Source organism: Ochotona princeps, chromosome 7 (assembly GCF_030435755.1).
Source record: "Ochotona princeps isolate mOchPri1 chromosome 7, mOchPri1.hap1, whole genome shotgun sequence".
Lineage (NCBI taxonomy): Eukaryota > Metazoa > Chordata > Mammalia > Lagomorpha > Ochotonidae > Ochotona > Ochotona princeps.
Window position 1 is genome coordinate 4,710,192 of NC_080838.1, and position 22,688 is coordinate 4,732,879.

The following is a 22,688-nucleotide window of genomic DNA, read 5'->3' on the forward strand; positions in this document are numbered from 1 at the left end:
TCCCAATGCCAGATCTCACGCACACCAGTGGGTCAGCCCTACTTAGTCTACCTCCTGTCCTGGCAGGAACAGTGGCTTTTCTTGACTGTCCTTTGCCCATTCCAGTTCTTGTTGGGTGCTGCAGCCCAACCAAGCCTAGTCTGCACCCAGACATAACTCACACATGGCTCAGCAGGGAGACCTAGCCTAGCCTGTCCTACACCTACCCTGGTTCTTACGAGCATCAGTGGGTACTAGCCCAGTCCAGCTCATTCCATACCCAGCACACACTCATGCCGAGGAATCCTCCAGCCATATCCAGACTAGACTGCAGCCCCCACCCTGGCCCTCGGGTTCACCAGTGAGAATCATGCCCTAGCCAGGGCATCCCCCTTTGCTCCCCAATCTGTCCTATTCCCATCCACAGATCTCATGCATGCCAGTGGTTGCTCTAACCTGGTATGGCATAACCCCTCCTCTGTCAGCTTGTGCTTTTGGATGCTGCAGCCTGGTCTTGCCTAGCCAGTCCCTAGTCCCAGCTCTCACTGGCAGGTGCTGCAACCTGCCCCTGCTCAGTCTGCTCCCATTCCTAGCTCATGTAAACCAGTAAGTGTGATACCCTAGACTGGCATGCCCTGTACTACAACCTGGTTTCTGCACTTGCCAGTGGGCTAAGGTTTACTTGGCCTTCCTTTCCTGGTCCACCCCTTTCAAAACCAACACACACATTTGCTAATGGATGATGCCAACCCCTACATCTGGACCACATGCTCACCAGTGGGAACTATGGCATTGTAGGGGAGTTTCCCAGGTTCCCCCACTCGGCCCACTGCCAGACCCAGATCTCAAATGTGCAGCAGGTGCTAGGTCCTTGCCTGGCATAGCCTGCCCCTCCATCTTGGCCTTGTATGAGCTGGAGGATGTTGCGGCCCAGGCCACCCCACACCCTGTTTTAGGATGCACATGCAGGTGCTGCAGCTTGGACCTGCCCAGCCTATTCTTGACCCCAGTACCCGTGAGTGTTGGTAGATTCCATGTTCACTCCTAGTTCAGCCCATCACCATCCCAACTCCTGAGCTAACCAGCAGGACTTGTATTTCCACAGGGTTGGGCCCACTTATCTCCCATGTAATTTACCCCTGGACCTGGTTCTCTTGTGTGCTGGTTAGTGTCATGGCCCTGCCTAATATGACCCATCCCCTGTTTTGACAGTCAGGTACTAGGATCTAACTGTGCTAGACAGGCCTCCAGCCATAGCTTTCATGTGGTATGGCATGTAGTGGTCAGCTATGCTCTGTGCTAACAAGCCCTTCTCAGGGTTCCCTTGTGGGCTGGTGAATCAAGTCTGACCCATACAGATCTTCCAATCTCTCCCCTCCAAACCACCAGGTCTCAGCAGCAAAGAGAGGTGTAGTCAGAGACTTCCTATCTCCTGGTTTGTTTCCCAAATGCCTGCAACAGCTGGGACTGGACTACCCAAACCAGGAGCTAAGGGCTTAATCCTGGACTCCCCATGAGTGGCAGGGAACCAAGCACTTGAGCCATCACCTGCTGCTTCCCAGGGTCTACACTAGCAGGAAGCTGAAAGCATGAGCAGAACTTAGTATTGAGCTCAAGGCATCTGGCGCGGGATTTGGGTGACTTGGTCACTGGGCTGACCGCCCACTCCTGTGACCCTTCTTTTGTATGAGGGTGTGAGTGTGTCACTAGGAACCTCCTCCAGGGTATCCTCTGAGCTGGGCCCTGGGATTATGATGGGATGTAAGAGGTAATCTTCACCTTGTGCCACCTTTTATGCAAGAGGAATAGCAGGACTGAAACACATCAGAAAAATGATGCAGGAACTTTGTGAGAGCCTGTTGTAGATTGACAGTGATGGTAAAAAAAAAAAAAAAAAAAAACAACTGTGTGGTCTGCGAGGATCTCTGAGGAAGGATGGAAGCAGAAGCCATATCCCAGGATGTGGAGGCCTGGGATGCGGATTTGAGAACCAGAACATGGTAGAGTATTACTGCCAGAGCTGAAAGGGCACAATTGAGAATGACATGAATGGGAGTTCGGGGGAGGGAAAGCTTCAGCAAGCAGAACTTGGCGATTGAAACGACTAAGCTTTATCATTCCAGCTGTGGGAAGAACTGAGCAATTCTGTATGGGACAAGGATGGCGCCATGGTTTGTTTGATTCAGAATGGAAGGGAGGGCAGAAAAGTACAAAGAGAGAAAGATGCTGGTGGCTTGGAGGAGGGTAACAATGGTGGAAGCTGGGAGAGCTGGATTCAAGCAGTGCTTGGCAGGTAGACTCTCCACACCTCACGACAGACTATAGTATGCGAAGGACAACCTAAGGGACAGCTCCCAGATTTCAGGTTTTTCATAGTTTCTTTCATTCTGTTTATTTAAACTCTGAAAATCTGTGAAAGTGCTCAACTTGATTCTCATTGACCCTGATCAGTAAGGAAGGGAAGCTGGCTGGTGGAGGATCCGGAGGAGCAGGTGAGCACAGCAGCATAGGGATCAGCCAAGGTGAATTGGAATGTTTTTAAAATAATTACAACATCTGTTTTCAGTCCCGAGTTGCACTGGAACCAATGGGTGTTGCAGTCCAGTCTGGTTCGGCCCTTACATCAACCAGTGGGAGCTGCAGCCTAGTCGGGGCGACCCACATTAACCCCCACCAAGCCCGCCCCCCACCCTGGTTTGCCAGTATGTGTAGCAGAAGACCCGTCTGTCCCCCATCCCATTTGGCTCTGGTACCCGTCAATGGGTATTAAAGCTTAGTTCTATCTAATCAACTCAACCATCCAGCCCTCACAGATGTTGTTGAGTGCCTCTCTATCTGGAATACACTTGGCTCGGGTTGGGGCAGACCAGGCTGAGTCGGTTCATGTCATCCACTGGCAAGCCCAAGTGCTGAAACTGTGTGGGGGTCTGGCCGGGTTTGGTTGCGATAAAAAAAAAAAAAAAAGTACAAAACACAAAATGCCAAAGTGAAATGGCCTGTGCTAGTAGGGAATGCAACACCCGACCAGCACTCCTCCCACTGGTTTAGGTGAGGGACGAGAGTGTGATGGGCAGAGCCGGGGAGAGATGCGATACTCATTGGTTCCAATAGAGGTCGGGGCTCAGAAGAGAACCAACCCAGGGGTTAAAACCATCAGCTGATCGGAGTGATGGACGGAAAAAAACTGGACAAGGGGAAACCCTAAGATGGACTATGTCAATCAGTGGACTCTGCACCAGCCTCATCATACCTGGACTGTTGCTGATGATATGTTGGAGCTTCTAATTGATCGAGGTGACGCTCTGCTGGCTCTGCCTACAAACCTGAGAGGGCCTCCCTAAGAGGCCGTTGAACTTGAACTGGACAAGTGGGATGCTGGACTCTGTATGGTGTAAACTTTTAATTAGGGAACCTCAACGGAACTTGAGCTGTGGTTATGCATCAAGGTGAAGGAATTCATGATGGGGGAAGGGTTTGGGGTGAAGGGGGGGAATCCCAGTACCTATGAAATTGTGTCATGTAATGCAATGTAATTAATGAATAAATGAATATTAAAAAATTAAAAAAAAAATAATTACAACATCATCATCTTCTCTCCTTTCTCCCTGGGAATCAAAACAGGACAACTCACTGTCAGAAACCCCAGGTTTCTTGATTTTGAAGTCAGGAGCGAAGTACAACTCATCATTGTAGCTGAAAGCAGCGGGCAGAGAGCCTACAGCAAAGTCAAAATCTTGATCCAGGATGTGAATGATAACGTACCCTACTTTGGGCAAAGTGTCTACCAGGCATCAGTGTCTGAAGGCCAGAGCCGCAAAGCTCATGTCATACAGGTAAAAAAAAAAATGTGTTTGTTGAGTTTGTGTGAGTACTGACCTTCAGTGTCATTGAAATACGTTAGGCCTGTGTCCCACACATAATTTTAAATACCAGTGTTTCCAAGGTGTGCTCAGTGCTTGGTGGGTTAGAGCAAGCCAATTCTGAACTGTCTACATTCTCTCTTTATTCACATAGGACTCACGTGCTGCCTAGGTGATTTCTCTAGGAAGCCCATGTGTGTTTTTAGGGAGAAAGCAGGAACACACACCAAAAAATGACTAGTGTAAGTTCTACAATTCAGTGGAGAAGTCAGAAATGTGGGTATATGATGTGAGTGCTGCATAATTCGTTTTCTGCCAGAAGTGTGCATTTACTGTCATGAGAGAAAAGAGGAAAAACAAATTCTTATTGGAGGAGGAGTATAAGGTCTCAGAGAGTGACATTTTCCCAAGATTTTAAGCTGGAATATGGTCCTTTTGGCCCACAAGTATATCAAGCCCGGAAAACATTTGGTCTGACCCTGCCAGACCAAGGCATCTGCAGGCAGGATTCTACCTTTAATAAATTGGGCAGGCCTAGACTGCTTAGTGTGCACTGATTGAAAAGGAAGACACCCAGTATACCACGTGGCAGAGATGTGAAAGCCCGACTCAAGGGCAGAGACAATGAATTTCATTCTTTCCATCTTTAGGTCAAGTATACGAAATCTCAAGAACTCTGTCAATGTCCCCTTAGAGAAGATCTGGACCCCACTGATGTGTTTGGCTTAGTAATTATAATTTAATGTAGATCAGACAGTATAAAAAGCCACATCAAAAGTTCACAGAAAAATGTAACTAAAGCATGAGCTTAAATTCAGGCTTATGAGGGGGTCTTCATGAAGCGCATTGAAAGTGTGTATTAGGAAAAACTACATGTAACTTTAACAAAATGCAGCAATATAAATGTATCATTCAAATTCATCTTCCACTTTTTATAAGTTATATATTTATTTACTTGAAAGGCAAACGACAGAAAGAAAGCATGAGGGATCTCTTATTCACTGGCTCAATCTACAAATAGTTGCAACAGCCAGGTGTGGGACAAGTTGAAGCCAGGAAACAAACTCCTTCTGGCTGACCAAGGGTTCAACATCCTCCACTGACTTCCCAGGTTCGATAGCAGGGAGCTGAATGAGAAGTAAAGCCACTGGAACTTGAACCAGCACCTTCACAGAAGATGACTAAAATTCTCATCTCCATGGAGATGAGGCAAACTTTTTTTTTACACTTAATACCACTTTGATAGCTCATTAAGTACATGATCTGCATCTCTATCTGTTAACACCTGAGTCTGAATTTTGTTTTATTTTAAAGAGATCTCTGAAAAGTACAACTTAATCCAAAACAAAAACTTCACACATGGTCTATTTTATAGGAAATGTTTTAAGCAGAAAAAAGGGAGTCAATAAAAAAAAAATCATTTACTGTGTGAAGATTTTTCTGGATTTCTTTCTTTTTCTGCTGGAATGAATCTGTTAGTGCTAGAAACATTCCATTCAGAAAACCATTTTGTTTTGCAAGTAATTTTTCCTCTTTGATAAAATTACAGCTCAAACACGCAACTCTTAATGAAAGCTATTTGGAAGTTGCATGGATGAGAATACAAAGTTCTCCGCTGCTCATTCACTTTTATTAAAAGTAAGCTTCCACAGGGCTTGGTATCCCTTTAATGACTTTCTAAAATGCATTTGTCCATCTGTAGGTGTTCTCCATGATGTATTTCTCTGGAAAATAGGTCTAACCAACATTGTAGGCGCAATCTTACCTAACAAAAGTTGGCTCCTCACAGGTTTTTGCTACTGACCCAGACAGTGGTTTGAATGGCCTCCTTGAGTATTCCGTCATCGCTGGCAACCATGGTGAGGTGTTCTGGATTGATGCACAGAGCGGCATGATAACGACGAATGCAGTTCTGGATTATGAGGCCAGCAGCTCCTACAGGTATGTCCAGCATTCAGTTCTATTTGAGCAAATGTCCTGCTTGGTTTCTTGCCAGCATTGGTGCTGGGGGCTTGGCTTTGTGCTGTGTAAGCTTGATTATAAAATATGTTTTCCCTTTGATCCAACTTAAGATTGTCCTTTAGGAATTATTTCATATTGGCAAAAAATGATTAGACTATAAGAACTTGCATGTCTCTCATTCTAAGGGTTTAAACATTTGTGATGCTCTGAAGTGCCATTTAAGAGACATGATAAAGGCAGTGGGAGCTGCCTACTTAACTACAGAGCCCTTAGCAAAGGCTTCTTGCTTTTGGTTTTAAAAACAAATGAAGGCTGAGTGATGTTTCTCCTTTTATTTTAAAAACAAATACCTGTTTACAATGTGTTGTTCCTTTTTTAAAAAGCATCGATCGTTTGATTTGAAAGGGAGAGAGAAACTGAGATGATCTACCCATTGTTTATTTCCAAATGATCACTGTGGGACCAGGTTAGTCTGAAACCAGGAAATTGGAACTCCGTCTCATTCTCCTATGTGAATATCAGGGGCCTATGTGTTTGGGCCATCATTTGCTACTTATTCATTAGTAGGAAGATTGGATCAGAAATGGAGCAAGCAGGAATTGAGCAGATACCTGGCTGGGATGTTGATGTTCTTGGTGGTTAGGGCATTGATAAATTTATAAAATTCTTGATTCTTAATTTGTGTATGAAGACATGAACTTGTTATCAGAGCCTTGTTCCAGTTCCAAAAGAGATGATCTTATTCAGAGCAAAGTTCAGCATCAACATTTTTCATCTAGAGTCCAAGATAGGCTGGCCTTCTGTGATATCCTATAAAGGAGGGAATATAATTATTAGGAAATGTCAGTGCTACAAAATCTAGGCTTACAGCAGACATGTGTGCAGGATCAGAGTCTGTGAAAGCAAATGCCAGGGAGACACCTAGAAGGTCTGTGAGTGGGGTCTGCTTAATGCCAGTAGGCATGAGCTTTCCATGAAATAACTGGGAACTGATTTTCTGGAAAGAAGGTGGTGTGAGACATGTGCTTGGGTGGGTGAGGAGCTGTAACATCTGGCACTGTGTGAGGGAAACAACAAGCTGTGCACCAAAGCTCTCACAGCATGGCTGTCTGAGGAGCAGCATGCCCTGAAGTTTTGAATAGTTGTGGAAAAAAAACATAAGAAACCGTTGACTGTGTGTGTCTTCAGGGTGGCGGTTGAGTAGGCTATGGTCAAAGAGAGACATACCTTTCTCATTGTGCATCTCGATGTGTTCATGTTCGTGTTGGACCTTTGGAGATTTTTTCCTAAAAGCCTTTGCATGTTCTATACAGTAGTTCCGCTTCTCTGTGAGGGGTTCACCCCAAAACCCTAGTGGATGCCTAAAACTTCAGGGAGCACTAAACCCTGAATGTCCTGTGTTCTTTCCACATGCCTTGCAGCATGGCCAGGTAGGAGTTCTGCAATGAACTCCTATGTTATATGGCCTACGCCCTACCTCCTTTGCAACAATACTATTGTGGTTGGGGGCTGTTAGTGTATGCAATAAGAGTTACTTGAACACACACTGATAGCTGAGATGGCCACCAGGTAGCTACTGGGAAGGTAGCGTACACAGCATGTATATGTGCGACAAAGGGCCAATTCATGGAATGTGATAGCATGCAATTGAAAACTTGCATTTGTTTTCATTTAATGCTTTGGGAAAAGAGCTGATTAAGGGTAGCTGAAATAATAGGAAAGCCAAATCAGCTAAGTGGGAGCTACTATATTTCCTTAACAAATCACATCCACTTGAAGAGGAAGTTCAGATAGGTAGTTTGTTATTTACTGAAAATAAGTAACAGAGGTTCAGTGACTGGCTCAGGGTCACAGTGGTAGTTATACTAGGCCTGGCATCTGGGCAGTGACACTGTGAGTTGCACAAGCTGCACAGAAAATATTCCTTTTGGGAAAAAAGGCAGATATACAGAAAGCACACATCAGTGTTGCCTCATGCCAGACGACTTTCATGTTTTATGAGGAAAGTACAATATGTTCATGTGGTTGAACCATGAGAAGAGATTAGAATGGAGTAAGTTACTGGGTGGATTGGATTAATTAACCTCTGAAAACCCTTGCATCTCTAGACATTTGATTAGTTTCTTGTTTAATACAGTTCAAATGATTACTTCAAGAATACTTTAAAAGTAGAAGACCTCACTCCACAATAATACTGAGGAATTTTTTTTGTTAATTAAGGAGTATGGTCCTTGCATAAATTTTTGGAAATCGATTGCTGCTCTATGGTTTCTATAGTAATTTCCGTCTGGCAGCTTCTCTCCCCTCCCTAGACAGCTGCAGGTAACCCCAGCCCAGTTGGAGCTGAGTGCTTGCACATCAGACGCCACTAATGGTCAGCCGGGCCCCCAGAACGAAGCATTTCCTGATGGGGATGACTTTCCGCTCCAGTGTTCTTTTTCAATGGGCCCAATTAACAAATCTAACTTCTTTCAACTTTTTCCTATTTGCGTCATAGCCACTATGTTCCCAACGTTTAAAATTGGCCCCAATATTTAAAGGAGCCTTCCTTTAATTTCCCGTAAAGAATTTAATTCAAGGCTTAGAGAAGCAACATTTGAGAGCAGCTCAGTCCTATACACACTGGTCCTAAGGAGGACACACAGATGGCCACGTGCACGCATGCGCGCACACACACACACAGACGCTATCATACACGTGCTCACATGCACACACAGACACTTTGACTCACATGCACACAATCTGCATCACCATCCAGGCATGTGAATATTTTCAACATCCTTCTATCTGGCCTTTCCTTTCGCTCACTCTGATCCCTTTCCCACCTTGTTGTTTCTGTCGAGCCTTAGTGCCTCGTTAATATTTATTTATTCTCGCGCCGCGGGTCCCAGCAGCTCAGGAGGTGGGAGGAGCAGCAGCGGCCAGGCCAGCCCGGCTTCCTGAAGGCTCTAGGCATGCTCCAAGGCCTGCAGGCACCCCGCCACAGGCGCTTCCCGCCGCCAAGAAGCCCAAGAGGAAGGTCAGCTCTGCTGAAGGGGCGGCCAAGGAGCCTAAGAGGAGATCGGCCAGATTGTCAGCTAAACCGGCTCCTGCAAATGTGGACGTGAAGCCCAAGAAGGCAGCTGGCAAGGGAATTTCAACTGTACTTGAACTGCGGTTATACAACAAGGTGGAATAATCCACCATGGGGTGAGGGTGCGGGGAGGGGTGGGGAGAATCCCAGTACCTATGAAGCTGTATCACATAATACAATGTAATCAATGAATAAAAAAAATTAAATTCAATTCAAAAAAAAAAAAAAAAGTCGTCAGACAAGAAGGTGCAGACCAAGGGCTGGGGAGGGGCAAAGGGCAAGCAGGCCGAGCTGGCCAACCAGGAAACGGAAGAAGTGCCCTCGGACACTAAAAACGAAGAGAGTCCCGCCTCTGACGGAGCCAGAGCCGAGAAGGAAGCCAAGTCCGAATAAGACCACACACCCGTCTTACCAGTGCTGCCTGTCTCACTTCTTGTACAATCCAGAGGAATATTTTTCTCAACTATTTTGTAAATGCAAGTTTTTTAGTAGCCCTAGAAACATTTTTTCTTTTTTAAAATTATTTATTATTTTTAATTCATTAATTACATTGTATTATGTGACACAGTTACATAGATACTTGGATTCTCCCCACCCCTCCGCAAACCCTCCCACCATGGTGGATTCCTTGTTGCATAACCACAGCTCAAGTTCAGTTGAGATTCCCCCATTGCAAGCATATACCAAACATAGAGTCCAGCATCTTATTGTCCAGTCAAGTTCAACGGCTTCTTAGGTATACCCTCTCTGGTCTGAAGACAGAGCCAGCAGAGTATCATCCCAGTCAACTAAAAGCTCCAACATACCATCAGCAAAAATTTACATCATTATGGAATTAATTGACATAGTAATGAGTAACCAATATGTTAAAAGTAAATGCGAGTTCTTAACCACCTTCTGTGACCACCTCATTGACATTGCAATTTTAGTTTATACACAACATATAACAAACCTAACATAACTTGTTATACATAACATCGTGTCATCTTAAATTAAGGCAAACATGTGGTATTTAACCTTTTGGGATTGGCTCATTTCCCTTAGCATTATGGTTTCCAGTTTGGCCCATTTGGCCACAAAGAACTGCATTTTGTTTTTTTTAATAGCTGAGTAGTATTCCATGGAGTAGATGAACCATAGCTTTCTTATCCAATCCTCTGCTGATGGGCATTTTGGTTGCTTCCATGTTTTTGCAATTACTGATTGTGCTGCTATGAGCATAGGAGTGCATGTTGGTTTCTCATAAAACAAGTGTTCTGGATATATTCCTAGGAGTGCTATTGCTGGATCATACGGTATGTTGAATTTGAGTTGTTTGAATGTTCTCCATGCTGATTTCCATAGAGGCTGTACCAGCCTGCAGCCCCACCAGCAGTGGAGTAGGGTTCCCTTTTCCCCGCAACCTCGCCAACAAGTGTTGTTGGTGCTTTTATTCATGTGGGCCAGTCTTACTGGCGTTAGGTGGTACCTCATTGATGTTTTAATTTGGATTTCCCTTATTGCCAGGGAACTTGAGCATTTTTTCATATGTTTATTTGCCATTTGGGTTTGTTCCTTTGTGAAGTGTCTGCCCATTTCTTGAGTGGCTGCTGAGATCTGGAACAAGACAGGGATGTCCACTTTCTCCACTACTATTCAACATAGTCCTAAAGGTACTCGCTGAGGCCATAAGACAAGAAAAAGAAATCAGAGGAATCCAAATGGGAAACGAAGAAGTCAAGCTCTCACTATATGCAGATGATATGATTCTTTATGTAGAAGAGCCAAGAGACTCAATACAGAGACTGCTAGAACTTATACGAGAGTTTGGTAGAGTGGCAGGGTACAAAATTAATGAACAAAAATCAACAGCCATAGTGTATGCGAACAGCCCCAAGATGGGAAAAGATCTAACCAGCAAGATACCATTCAAAATAACAGAGAACAGTATGAAATATCTGGGAATAAATCTAACCAAAAGTGTAAGAGACCTATTTGAATAAAACTACAAACTACTTAAAAAAGAAATTGAACAAGACCTCGAAAGATGGAGTAATATCCCATGCTCCTGGATAGGTAAAATCAATATCATTAAAATGTCTATACTGCCCAAAGCAATATATACATTCAACGCAATCCCAATCAAGTTGCCCAAAACATTCTTCATGGAACTGGAAACAATGATCCAAAGGTTCATCTGGAAACACAAAAAACCACGAATAGCCAGAACCATCTTGAAGAACAGGAAGTTAGCAGGGGGAATCACAGTTCCGGACCTCTGGACATACTATAGGGCAGTGGTTATCAAAACAGCGTGGTACTGGCACAAAGATAGAGAGGAAGATCAATGGAGCAGAATAGAAACACCAGAAGGGAACCCAAACAGGTACAGCCAAATAATCTTTGACAAAAAGACAAACGACAATCCAGGCAAATGGAAAGGTCTGTTCAATAAATGCTGTTGGGACAACTGGTTAATAGCCTGCAGAAACAAAAAGATAGATCCACATCTCTCACCATACACTAAGATCAGATCTAAATGAATAACAGATCTAAACCTACATCCAGAAACCTTCAAACTTTTGGAAGAAAATGTTGGAAATACTCTGCAAGATCTAGGGGTAGGTCCCTACTTCCTAAGAAGGACACCAAAAGCAATAGAAATCAAGACCAGAATAAACAAATGGGACCTCATCAAACTAAGAAGCTTCTGTACAGCTAGAGAAACAATCAACAAAGTAAAAAGGCAACCCACAGAATGGGAGAAGATCTTCGGGCACTATGTAGGTGATAGAGGGCTAATCTCCAGAATATACAAAGAGCTACAAAACAACCAAAATGTCAAAACAAACAAGCCACTCAAGAAATAGAAACATTTTTAAGAAGGAGGGAAGCCCACCTCATCCCATTTTTTTAAGTGTAAATGATTTTTTTAAGAGGTGAAATCATTGCTGGTTGTTTATTTTTTGGTACAACCAGAGAATAGTGGGATATTGGATTAGGGGAAGCTCTGCCTGTGTGGGTGTCAGCTTCACATTCCACCGGTGGGTGGTTTTTCTATCCTACAACACACTGCATACCAAGTGGCAATTCGGAGTCGCAATTGTGCATTTCATCTGTCTTGGAAATTTTCAGTTGCTTCTCCCGTGTTGATCAGTAGAGCTGTTTCCTACAGTAAACCACTCCTTGTTGCTCTGTCAGAACCTTGTGTACCCTGTTACACCTTTGGCTGTGGGAGTCCAGGGTTCCTAATCGTTAACGTGCTGTAAAAGACTGAAGACTTGCGTGTCGTGTATGTGATGTTCAGTCGTGAGTGGGTGGGATTCACGTGACAGTAACTGCAGACACTGGTACTTGGTAGCCTCTGCCGGAAGGGCTGCCTGCAAATTCGAAGCTGAGAAGTCACTGGAATAACTTCAAAAATGACAATTCACGGCTTGTTAGACTCTTGGTATGCATGTTAAGCGTTGTATACAAATTGAAATGTCCATGTACTGATTCAACATCAATAAAATCTCAGTTGTGAATCGATGGTTTAAAATATATATATTTATTTATTGTCTTAAATTTATTTTTATAGAGATTTAGTGTATTTTATTGGAAAGTTAGATATACAGAGAGGAGGAGAGACAGAGAGGAAGATCCGTCTGTGGATTTACTCTCCAAGTGGCCAAAGCAGCTGCACCATTCTGAAACAAGGAGCCTGGAGCATCTTCCGGGTCTCCCATGTGGGTACAGGGTCCCAAGGCTTAGGGCCACCCTCAACTACTTTCCCAGGCCACAAACAGGGAGCTTGCTGGGAAGCGGGCCTGCTTTAATTAGAACTAGCACCCATATGGGATCCCAGCACATGCAAGGCAAGGATTTTAGCCACTAGGATACTGTGCCAGGCCCTATTTTTCGTTTATTAAAAAAAATACATTTTCTTTTTAATATTGTTTCCATAGTGAGAGGGATGTACGCATGTTTACCTCTGATTAAGGTGGACCAAGGTGGGTGGAATAAATGTTTCAGGTTTCTTTTTTCTCCTGTGCCTTTGAGGGAGGAGAGGAAAGGAGCCACTCTTTGCTGTCGAACTATGTCAGCACCAGGGGATGGTTATTCGATGGTGTCTTAGAGACCCCGATATGGGGACGAGTGTTCTGAAGATATTAGTTGGGTGACTTTGATGGTTCTGAGAAGGTGTCAGTTTCATTGTTCCAGGGTTGAGAAAATCTTCACAGGGTCTGTTAGTTGACAAAGTCCACCTTCGTGCATCCACAGACCCAAGAACATGCTGGAAAACTTGGCCAGGGAGAATTGTCCAACCTGCTCCGTTCTCCATCCTGTGATGAGGCAGTCAGTGTCCTTTGTTGGCCTAGGTATGTACCCTGTGTGCATCTAGGATGCTGTCTACTGCAAAGACATCAGCAATGACTAGACCCAGTCCTGATACATGCACTCCAAGATCAGACCAAACATCCTGTGATTTTTTCCCCCTGTGACCATGGTCTGAGTTCAGTTGTCTAGTTGGGGAGTCCCAGCTAGAGTCTCAGTGGAAGCAGCAGCCCAGCAAGTGAGTCCCTAAAGTTTCCTAGCAGGCCAGCAAGTTCTCATTAACCATCAAAGCCACACTCTGGGCAAGGTTAACAAAGCAGTGGGAAAACAACGCTACTATTCCTGTGGAGTATACAAAAACGCTATAAACAATAATCAATTCTCAGGATGTCACTCTCACTTATACATTATATTTTTGTACTCTGTTAGTTATTACATATAAAAAATATACTTTGAAGAACTATATTTTAGTAATGATATAGAGGAAATAGGTGGGGAGAAGGGAATTAGGGAGGGGATAAGGGAAATGCAAGGAGCCTATGGAACTGTATCATAAAAAATAATAATAAAATGTAAAAAAAACCCCAAAATTCTTTTAAAATGCAAAAAAATTATATTTCTTCCTAATTGGAAGAAACATTCTAAACCAACAGTGGATTAGAACACCTTTTACGCCACATCCTTGCCAGCACTCACCGGTTTGTTTTGTTTTGTTTATGATAGTCATTCTCAGTGGGGTAAAATGGACCCTCATTGTGGTTTTTATTGCATTTGCCTGATGGCTACTGAACCGGACAATCTTGCATATGGTTATTAGACATTTGAATCTAATCTTTTGAAAAATGTGTGCGTCCATTGCCCACTTCCTTTTTTTGTTTGTTTAAGATTTATTTATTTTATTGGAAAAGGCAGTTTTACAGAGAGAAGGATAGACAGAGAGGAAGATCTTCGATTTGCTGACTGTCTCCCCAAGTAGCCATAATGGCTAGAGCTAAGTCAATCCGAAGCCAGGAACCAGGAAGCTTCCTCCAAGTCTCCCATTTAGATGCAGGGTCCCACGGCCTTGAGTCACCCTTTACTGCTCTCCCAGACCACAAGCAGGGAGCTGGATGGTCATCTGTGTGTCCCTCTGGACCAGTGCCCATATTGGATCCTGGAGTGTGCAAGACAAGGATTTAGTCACTGAACCATTGTGCTGGACCTTTGCCTATTTCTAGCTGGATTGTTTTGCTGTTGATTTTTTCACCTCTTTCTAAATCTTAGATATTAATTCTCTATCAGTTGCGTGGTTTACAAATATTTTCTCCCATTCTGTCAGCTACCTCTTTATTCCTGGTTTCCTCAGCAGTGCAGAAGTTTCTATTAGTGTAATCCAATGTGTTTATTTTTGCTTTAATTGCCTATGCTTCTGGGATATTTTCCAAGAAGTCTTTGTTTGTCCCTAGGTCTTGCAGAGTGTAATGCCTTCTTCCAGTAATTTGATGCTATCAGGTTCTAGATCTAGATCCTTGATCTTTTAGAATATTTTGTATAAGATGTAAAGTAGGGATCTTGTGTCATACTTCTGCACATGGAGATCCAATTTTCCCGGCACTATTTGTTTAAAAAACTGTGCTTTCTCCCTGGATTGATGTCTGCTTGTCAAAAATCAGTTGGCTGTAGATGTGTAGTTTCATTTCCTGTGTTTTTATTCTGTTCCGTTGATCTCTGAGTCTGTTTTTGTGCTAGTACCAGGCTGTGTTGATTACAACTGTTCTTGTTAAACATCTTGAAGTTTAGTATTGTGATGCCTCAAGCTTTGTTTTTGCTGTTTCAGGATGCTTTGGCTATTCAGGGTCCCTTGTTTTTCTATATGAATTTAAACATCATTTCTTTTCTAGATCTGAGCAGAATATCATAGGTATTTTGATTGGGATCACATTGAATGTTTTCATTGCTTTTGGCAGTATGTAAATTTTGATATTAATTATTCCAGTCTATGAATATTGAGGATTTTTCCATATTTGGTATCTTCTATTTCTTTCATTTTCATTGTGGAAATTACTCATATCTTGGGGGGTGGGAGTTTGTGGGGGAATCCCAGCCTATACAAAAATGTACCACATAATTCAAAATTCAAATTAAAAATATTTTTTTAAAAAAGGAAATTACTCACATCCTTAGTTAAATTTATTCCAAGGTATTCAATTTTTTTTCAGTTATTGTGAGTAGGACTATTTTTTCTTAGCCATAGAACTGTTGGTGTATACAAAGGCTATTGTTTTTTGTGTGTTGGTTTTATGTCCTGCAACTTTACCAAATACTTAGGAGAGTAGTCTCTTAGTCCTTTGGTTTTCCTATGTGGAGAATTCTGTCTTCTGCAAACAGGGTTGTGGTAAATTTGTCACAAAAAGTGAAGCTACATTTACACATCATTATAACCATCATCCAACTCAGTTAGGATGTAATTTTGGTGTTACACATTGTGAATGCATTTTTAGTCTCTGATTTCTACTGGTACATTCATACATAACTATTCCTCAATCTACCTGTTTCTCCTGGAAATTGTTAAAATTTCTCACATATTCTACCCACTAATATCTTCTCCTACTTTCTTTTAGCCTTAAGGACTTAGACCTTATTTATTTATAGCTAACATTCAAATGGAACTTCTGGAGGAAGAGGAGATAAACTCAGATGTCAGTCTGGTGCTGTAACCAGGAATCACAATCTTTTTTCTGTAAATGTTTCTAATATTGGCTGATACATGTATTCCTGAGACTTTCAGGAGAGAATCAGACATTCATGGTAGACATTTAATTTGTATTTGAGAAAGAGTTTTGATAAACCTACTCACAACTTGAGAATTTGTCAAAGCAATGGAAAAAAAAGGAGATCCCAGTTGGAACCAGTATTTGGTATAGATTATTGGAGTGGGGCTTGGCTCAGTCTCCTACCAGAGTGTCTTGGCTGCAGTTCTGGCTCAACATCCAAGTCCAGCGTGCTGCTAGTATACATCCTAGCAGGATAGTTAGGACTCAAGTCTTTTGAGTACTTGCCACTCGAATGGTAGACATGAATTGAATTTCCATTTCCTGGCTTCATCTTGGTCAAGCACTGGCTGTTGCAGGCATTTGGAGAAGAGAATCAACACATGGGAGCTTGTTCTCACTCTTTCTCTCTGTCTCCTTTTTCCCTCTCTCTGTTTTCCTTCCTTCATCCTTCTTTCTTTTTGTCTTCCAAATAAATAAATAAAATGCAAAGAAAATATCCTTCCCAGGCAATGGCCCCAATTACCACCTAACATTACAGTAGGAACTTCGCCTGGTTGGTAGAAAAGGGGAAATCTACCCTGGACATTGAATATTTGGAAAAAGGTCTGTTCTAAATCTACCCAGTTTCAGTTATAATCTCCTCTGATAATGCTAATCAAGACAGCCGTTCTGGAGCATGGAGCCAGTTGGACCGGTTACAACCAATAGTTTCACAACAACTGCCAAGGAACCGCCACAGAGGGCTTGAGGGCTCGCAGACGCTGTGTGCAGTACCTCAGCAGATCTGCCTTCATAATTTCTCATTTGTTGTTTGAGCGTTGATAAATCTTTTTCTTGTCTTTCTGCTTTGGAAGTGAATAATGTATTTCCTTCTGTATCAAAGAATTCTACCATTTTTTGGTCATCTGACATAGGCATTACAGAGAATCGCTGATGGTGTAATGCTGTGAAAACAGGGGTGATTACGCATAGAGTGGAAGAGTGGATCCGACTTTATCTTTGATGTTTTGGTTGAGACGCTGGACGACACTGGGGAGGGGCAGACAGCTGAGGAGAAAACATGATTGATTTTTTTTGAGCCAATTAGTTCCATATGGATCCGGCTGATACTGATACTAGCAAACTTGCCACATGGACTTATTCCTAGTCTCCAGGAGTGTGAAAGCAAAGTGGTTATTTTACTGATGGCCCAACTGACAGCACAGAAAACAATGCATGGCTGTGCATTTGGTAAACGGTAGAAAAACCATGATTTATTGCTTGTTAATTGGAACTCAAACCAAGAAAGAGCTGCTGCTCATTTCATATCATTTGAAAATTTTAGCGTTAGAAAGAGAGAGCAAGCACTTTTGGTTAACTTCATTGAGAAAGAGATTAAAAATGTGTCAACCCCATGGCACTTCTAAAAAAAGATTATTTCTTTTAAAAAAGCTGTGTGTTTGACAGAGCAATTTTGCAGAGGAGGGATGACAGTGATCCACTGGGCTCACCCCCTAAATGGTTGTAATAGCCAGGGCTGGACCAAGCTGGACCAGTACCTGTGAACTCCATTCTGGTTTTCCACAGAGATGGCAGCGACTCAAATACTTGGACCATCTTCCACTGCTTGGCAACACACATTAACAGGAGGCTGGATTGGAAGCAGATAGCTGGCACACAAACTGAGATGCCAGCATGGCAAATAACAGCTTATTTTGCAGCCCCACAATGCCAGCTCCTGAAGAGTATTTTGATTGACATCTGTTACTTCCCAGCTGCCGTTCTAGATTAGCAAGTGTGTAGAGGGTAGCAAAAAAAAAATTAAATAAATAAAATAAACTGCTATTTCACATTGCCATACATCCAGAATTAATACAGGCTTGTTAAGGAGCATTCTGCAGTGGAATGCAACTTTGCAGGAGACCAACACCTGGTCTTGTACTTATTTCTGTCATGCACTATGTGTGCACCCTTTGTAAATCGTGCACAGCAAGCACTCACAATATCTTAAATAAAATAATATAACGTAGACAGAGGCATGAAGGGAATAAGTATAGGGACATCTGAATCAGAAAAGCAGCCAGTGAAATCATACTAGAGGTGTGAGTTCAGAAACACCAAGATGATGCAAAAATAGGGATTCCTGGCAGAAATCAGGATATAGAAGGTCTAGGAGGGTAGAACAGACTACAATAAAAAGATTGGTAAGTTAGTAACTATTTCAGGTGAGAAAGACATGATACCTGTACAGCATTACAAGTAAAATTGGCAAGAGCCCAAGGCTGCAGGCAACAACTTGTTTGAGTGTCCCAGGACTTTTCTGAATTCAGTCCTGTAAAGGCCCACATCCCAGTTTGATTCAACTTTCCTGGTTTTAGAAAAATCGCATGTCCCAGAGATTGAGGGAATGTTTCATGCCCAGGCAAAGTTGTTTGCCTCACCGCTGTACCCAAGTCTCTGAAGGTAGAGGTGAAACAGGTAGGATCACTCAAGCAAGAGTGACTCAGAAAATGCAAGCGGGAAGATTCGTTAGTAATTGGAAGTTGGAAGCACAGTGAGAGAAAAGGAGAAGTTGAAGATTGAGATAAGGCTTGGGGCTCAGTTGATGAAGCAACTAGAGAGATCACATCACTGCATGAGCATTCTATCAGATCATGAACCTGTGCCTGTACTTTACAGCAACCACCAACTGTGCAATTCTGCATGTACAGTCGTTGTAGCAGCATGTTCATTCTCTGATTTCATGGAGTCACCACTTACAGCTGAAAAATATCATCACAAAGGCAGCCTTTGCTGGTGTGTTTGGGGATACAGCCAGACGGAACAAGGCAGCAACATCTAGGTCATGTGTGGAGGGTGGAAACAACTTGTTCACAGTGTAGGTATTGCTGATGGTATTTTTTAACTCGTTGTGGGTAGAACAAGATTGAATTTTACAGTGAATCTCACAGAAGAGATCAATTTATTCTGACAGTAATGTTTCATGATCCTTGGAAGATTGCTGGATTTGGTTCACTAACCATGTCAACAATGAATACATCTCAGGCTACCGTTATTATGAAATAAATCTTACATGGTGTATTTCAGAAAAGCCAAGGGAGAAATAAAATAGGTAGGCAGCTGATTTTTAAATTTTCAGTTTGATATTTGGTATGTATGTTGTTTACCTAATTCCTGGACAGTGGATAACATTCCTTGGTTCTCTCCCATACCAGCTTAGTTGTGCAAGCTAAGGATGCAGGGACACCCAGCCTTTCTGCTACTACTGTGGTCAACGTACAGGTGGTTGATCTGAATGACAACGCCCCATTTTTTCTTCCCCTCAAAGCAGTGGAAATTGCAGAAAGTAAGTGTGGCATTTTGGAATGATGCATTTTATTAAGTTGCTTAAGATCATTTGCTGCTTTTTCGTTTTATTTTGCTTCGGGTTTTTTGCCTGCCAGATATTATATTAAATGAGAACTCACCCTCAATGTTCATGCATGCTAGACGGTTTCTCACCTTTATTGCACAGAAGAGAAAACATCTGACCATAAGTTCAATGTCAGATGTCAATGGATTGCTTTATCAAAGCTGAGTTGTGCATTCAGTTATGCATGGCCTAAGCTTCTACGCCATGACCCATATTTTCTGCAGCACCTGTGTGCATGTGTTTCTTAAAAATGAAGTCAGCTGCATTTGGAAATATCTTGTATTTACTGTGGTAAATGCTGTGAACCTCATCTGAGAAGACTAGGTGCTCTCAGACCCATAATTTTGTTGAATATTTGCAGGATATGAATGATAGGAAGTGAATTGTGTATTGGTTATAAAAGATCATTTTCCACAACCTCAGCTTCAACATATGAGCCACACTAATGATAAAAGTTCCATATGTAAAACTTCAGTAGAACGCATCCATCTGCGTTGTTTTGGTCTCTGGATTACAGGAGGATTCCACAGACCCTGGTCAGTGGCTGCCCTGGTGAAACTCAACTCTGTGTGGCTGAAGTTGTGAACAGTCCATGGCAACCTCTCGCCTTTCACTCTCAGCATTACACTCATTTTGCAGCGCTGACTTTCCAAAGTATTATCACCACCATTTAGGGATGGTACAATCCAGAAACCTGTATACAAAGGCTTCTACACATGCTATGTTTCAAAACAAGAATAGCCCAGCTTACCTTCCCAACTATTTCATATATTACAATTTGAGTATATTAAACTATTCTTTAAGAAGAACACATGTCAGCATCAAAATCTAGTGATGTGCACAACATAAATATACCATCCGAACTAGCTATGTAAGAAAAAACAACCTCAGCAGGGTGAGGGTTGTTTAATGTGCATCAGGAATGTTTGCACCTGACAACTGAACTTTATACAATAGAACTCACATGAGTATCTCAGCATTTTCTTTCCACCTACAACATACCTATCAGGATAACAAAGTCCCTTCCATGAGCATTTGTGTTGAAGAATACGCATGATGCAGGAGGCTCTAAGCATGTCATCTCTGTCATATTTTTGGTGAATAATATCACAGATTTGGTCTTAACACATGTGCTATTCATACTTTATCTTTCTAGCAGCTTAATAACCCTGAGTCAGTCTCAAGAGAAGAAGGCATTATGCCTTCCACTCTGAAAGAAATCATTTTATGAAGATAAACATAAGGAAATAATTTTATAAAAACACAAGGCTATAATATTTCAGTTCCAAATTTTTTTTGATAAAACCTGCTTTTCAAAAGTTTGTGTTTTCTAGGTTTTGAGTAATACTGTTTTCCCACATACATTTCCCCATGAATGTGATTCTGATACAGAAACTGTAATATAAACAAGTTGGTAAGAATGTTTGTTAGTGCTAGAATTGTTAGAAACATATGATGAAAATAGTCATAAAAAGCAAATGTACCCTACTACTCAATTCCCAGCTCTATGGTAAATTTTCATTTTTATTGTGTTCATAAATTCTTCAGTTTTGGTTCAGCCCATAAATGAACTTTGTATGGGAAATCACGCCAGGAAAGAGCAAATCATGTTGGACTTGGAATAAAAATGCTTGGGTTGAACTTTTGGAGAAACACATTTCAAAGGATGCATTTTAATTGACACTGACATTGGTCATGACTATTTCAGATTCCTTGCCTGGTACAATTGTGTCTCGGGTATCAGTTCATGATGTGGATTTAAATCCAGCCTTCGTCTTCAATTTCATCAAAGAAAGTGATCCTGGAAACAAGTTCACTATTGATCAGAATACTGGAGAAGTGCTGTTGGTGAAAAATTTGGATTTTGAAGAAGCGAGTGAATATAAGCTGCTCATTCAAATTTCTGATTGGGTGCACATCACAGAGTGCGTGCTCACGGTCCAGGTGTTGGACATCAACGACAACCCACCGGTGTTTTCTCAGGATTTCTATCAGGTAAAGAGTTTACAGAGGCGCTGAAAGCACAACCCAAGCTGGACAGAGCGGAGAAGAAACTTTCCATTGTTGGCCGCCTAACTTGGGCTAACAGTACCCTCTGCTCCCAGTACCCAAGATAAACTTGTGAGTTTTATACTTAATGATGTGCAGACGATCAAAGCAAACAGAACCCAGTGACTCATTCTGTTTGTTAAGCATTTACACCATTTTTCTTTAAGCTTTTAGGAATTGGAAAACTGTTCATAATAATTGGAGTTTGCCTAGTATTTGCAAAGCCACAGATAAGATAATATGAAGTTTAAGTTATCTGCAGTTCATTTGGGAAAATTCTTTCCTAAGCATAGTTTTAAATGTAAGCATTTTACAGAGACAAACTGGAAAAGTGGAAATTTTGGTTTTCAGAACATAGCATACATAGGTTTATAGAAGTATGGGGAATGACAGAATACTACTGAACTTGGATTGGACTCAGGGCTCATGGACACAGCAAATTCAGGATTTAAGTGTAAACACATGGAGAAACTAATGTAAGCTGTGATGTTCTGGGAGGCCTTGCTTAAATTACGCAGCATGTAAAATAATGAAGCAATGTATTAGTGAATATGGTAACTATCCTCTACTGCTCAAAGATAGCTGGGGAAGAAGACTTTTTTTGTAATGAAAATCAACACAAGTTTTGAAAGAAACTTGTTTTTATTCCTGAGTCCAAAGACTCTGAATATGATCTTTGTTATAGGTCTGCTGTATAAATTAATATGTCTAAGAAGGTGAGGTTATAACATAGAGAAACTGTTCCTAAAAATACCCTTTACCTTTCATCAGCACAGCAGCTTCTTTTCCCTTTTTGTCCCAGGTCACAATTCCTGAATCAGTACCCGTGGGATACTCCGTGCTGACCGTGTCTGCCACAGACATAGAGAGCAAGGAGAACATTTCTTACAGGATGATTTCTTCATCTAAGCACTTCTCAATTGATCCGAAGAATGGTAAGTCATGTGTCGTGGTTTTAGTGCTCATGCTACAGCATGGAAACCTGAAATAGTCTTTTCCAAGTGCTCGTAAAAATAATCCCACACCTCTATTCCCTGGAATTACAGGCACCACCCTATCATTGATTTTTTGGTCCTATACTGAGATAGCACCAGGCAGTGTTGCTGCTCTTCTGCAACACCTCTGGGGCTGGATAATAAAAGCCACTGGACAGGTGCTGACAGCTGCTCAGCAATCAGAGCCCAGGAAGGCCGACCTCCAGCTCATGTGCCTGGTCAAGCACAGTTTAGGTACTGATCATAACCCTCCAGAACATGAAAATTATGTCAAAAGGATTCAACCAGAAAGATTTGCATTGCTGGTGTTTGAAAGCCTCTCTTGTAAGC

At 42.1% G+C, this 22,688-nt stretch overlaps 2 protein-coding genes across 2 annotated transcripts in view; both read left to right on the plus strand.

The window, feature by feature from the left end:
- The window catches only part of DCHS2 (dachsous cadherin-related 2), a 308,466-nt gene that overhangs the window by 280,284 nt on the left and 5,494 nt on the right, over positions 1–22,688 (plus strand). The window contains exons 15-19 of the mRNA XM_058666741.1: positions 3,601–3,812; positions 5,629–5,780; positions 19,118–19,248; positions 21,023–21,309; positions 22,166–22,298. Of these exons, the coding sequence (XP_058522724.1) occupies positions 3,601–3,812; positions 5,629–5,780; positions 19,118–19,248; positions 21,023–21,309; positions 22,166–22,298 (915 nt within the window). The remainder of the gene's footprint in view (positions 1–3,600; positions 3,813–5,628; positions 5,781–19,117; positions 19,249–21,022; positions 21,310–22,165; positions 22,299–22,688) is intronic.
- Positions 6,385–9,267, plus strand: LOC118759008 (non-histone chromosomal protein HMG-14-like). Its single transcript, XM_058667320.1, has 3 exons — positions 6,385–6,439; positions 8,774–8,932; positions 9,101–9,267. Exons 1-3 carry the CDS (start codon positions 6,385–6,387, stop codon positions 9,265–9,267), a joined length of 381 nt encoding a protein of 126 aa, XP_058523303.1.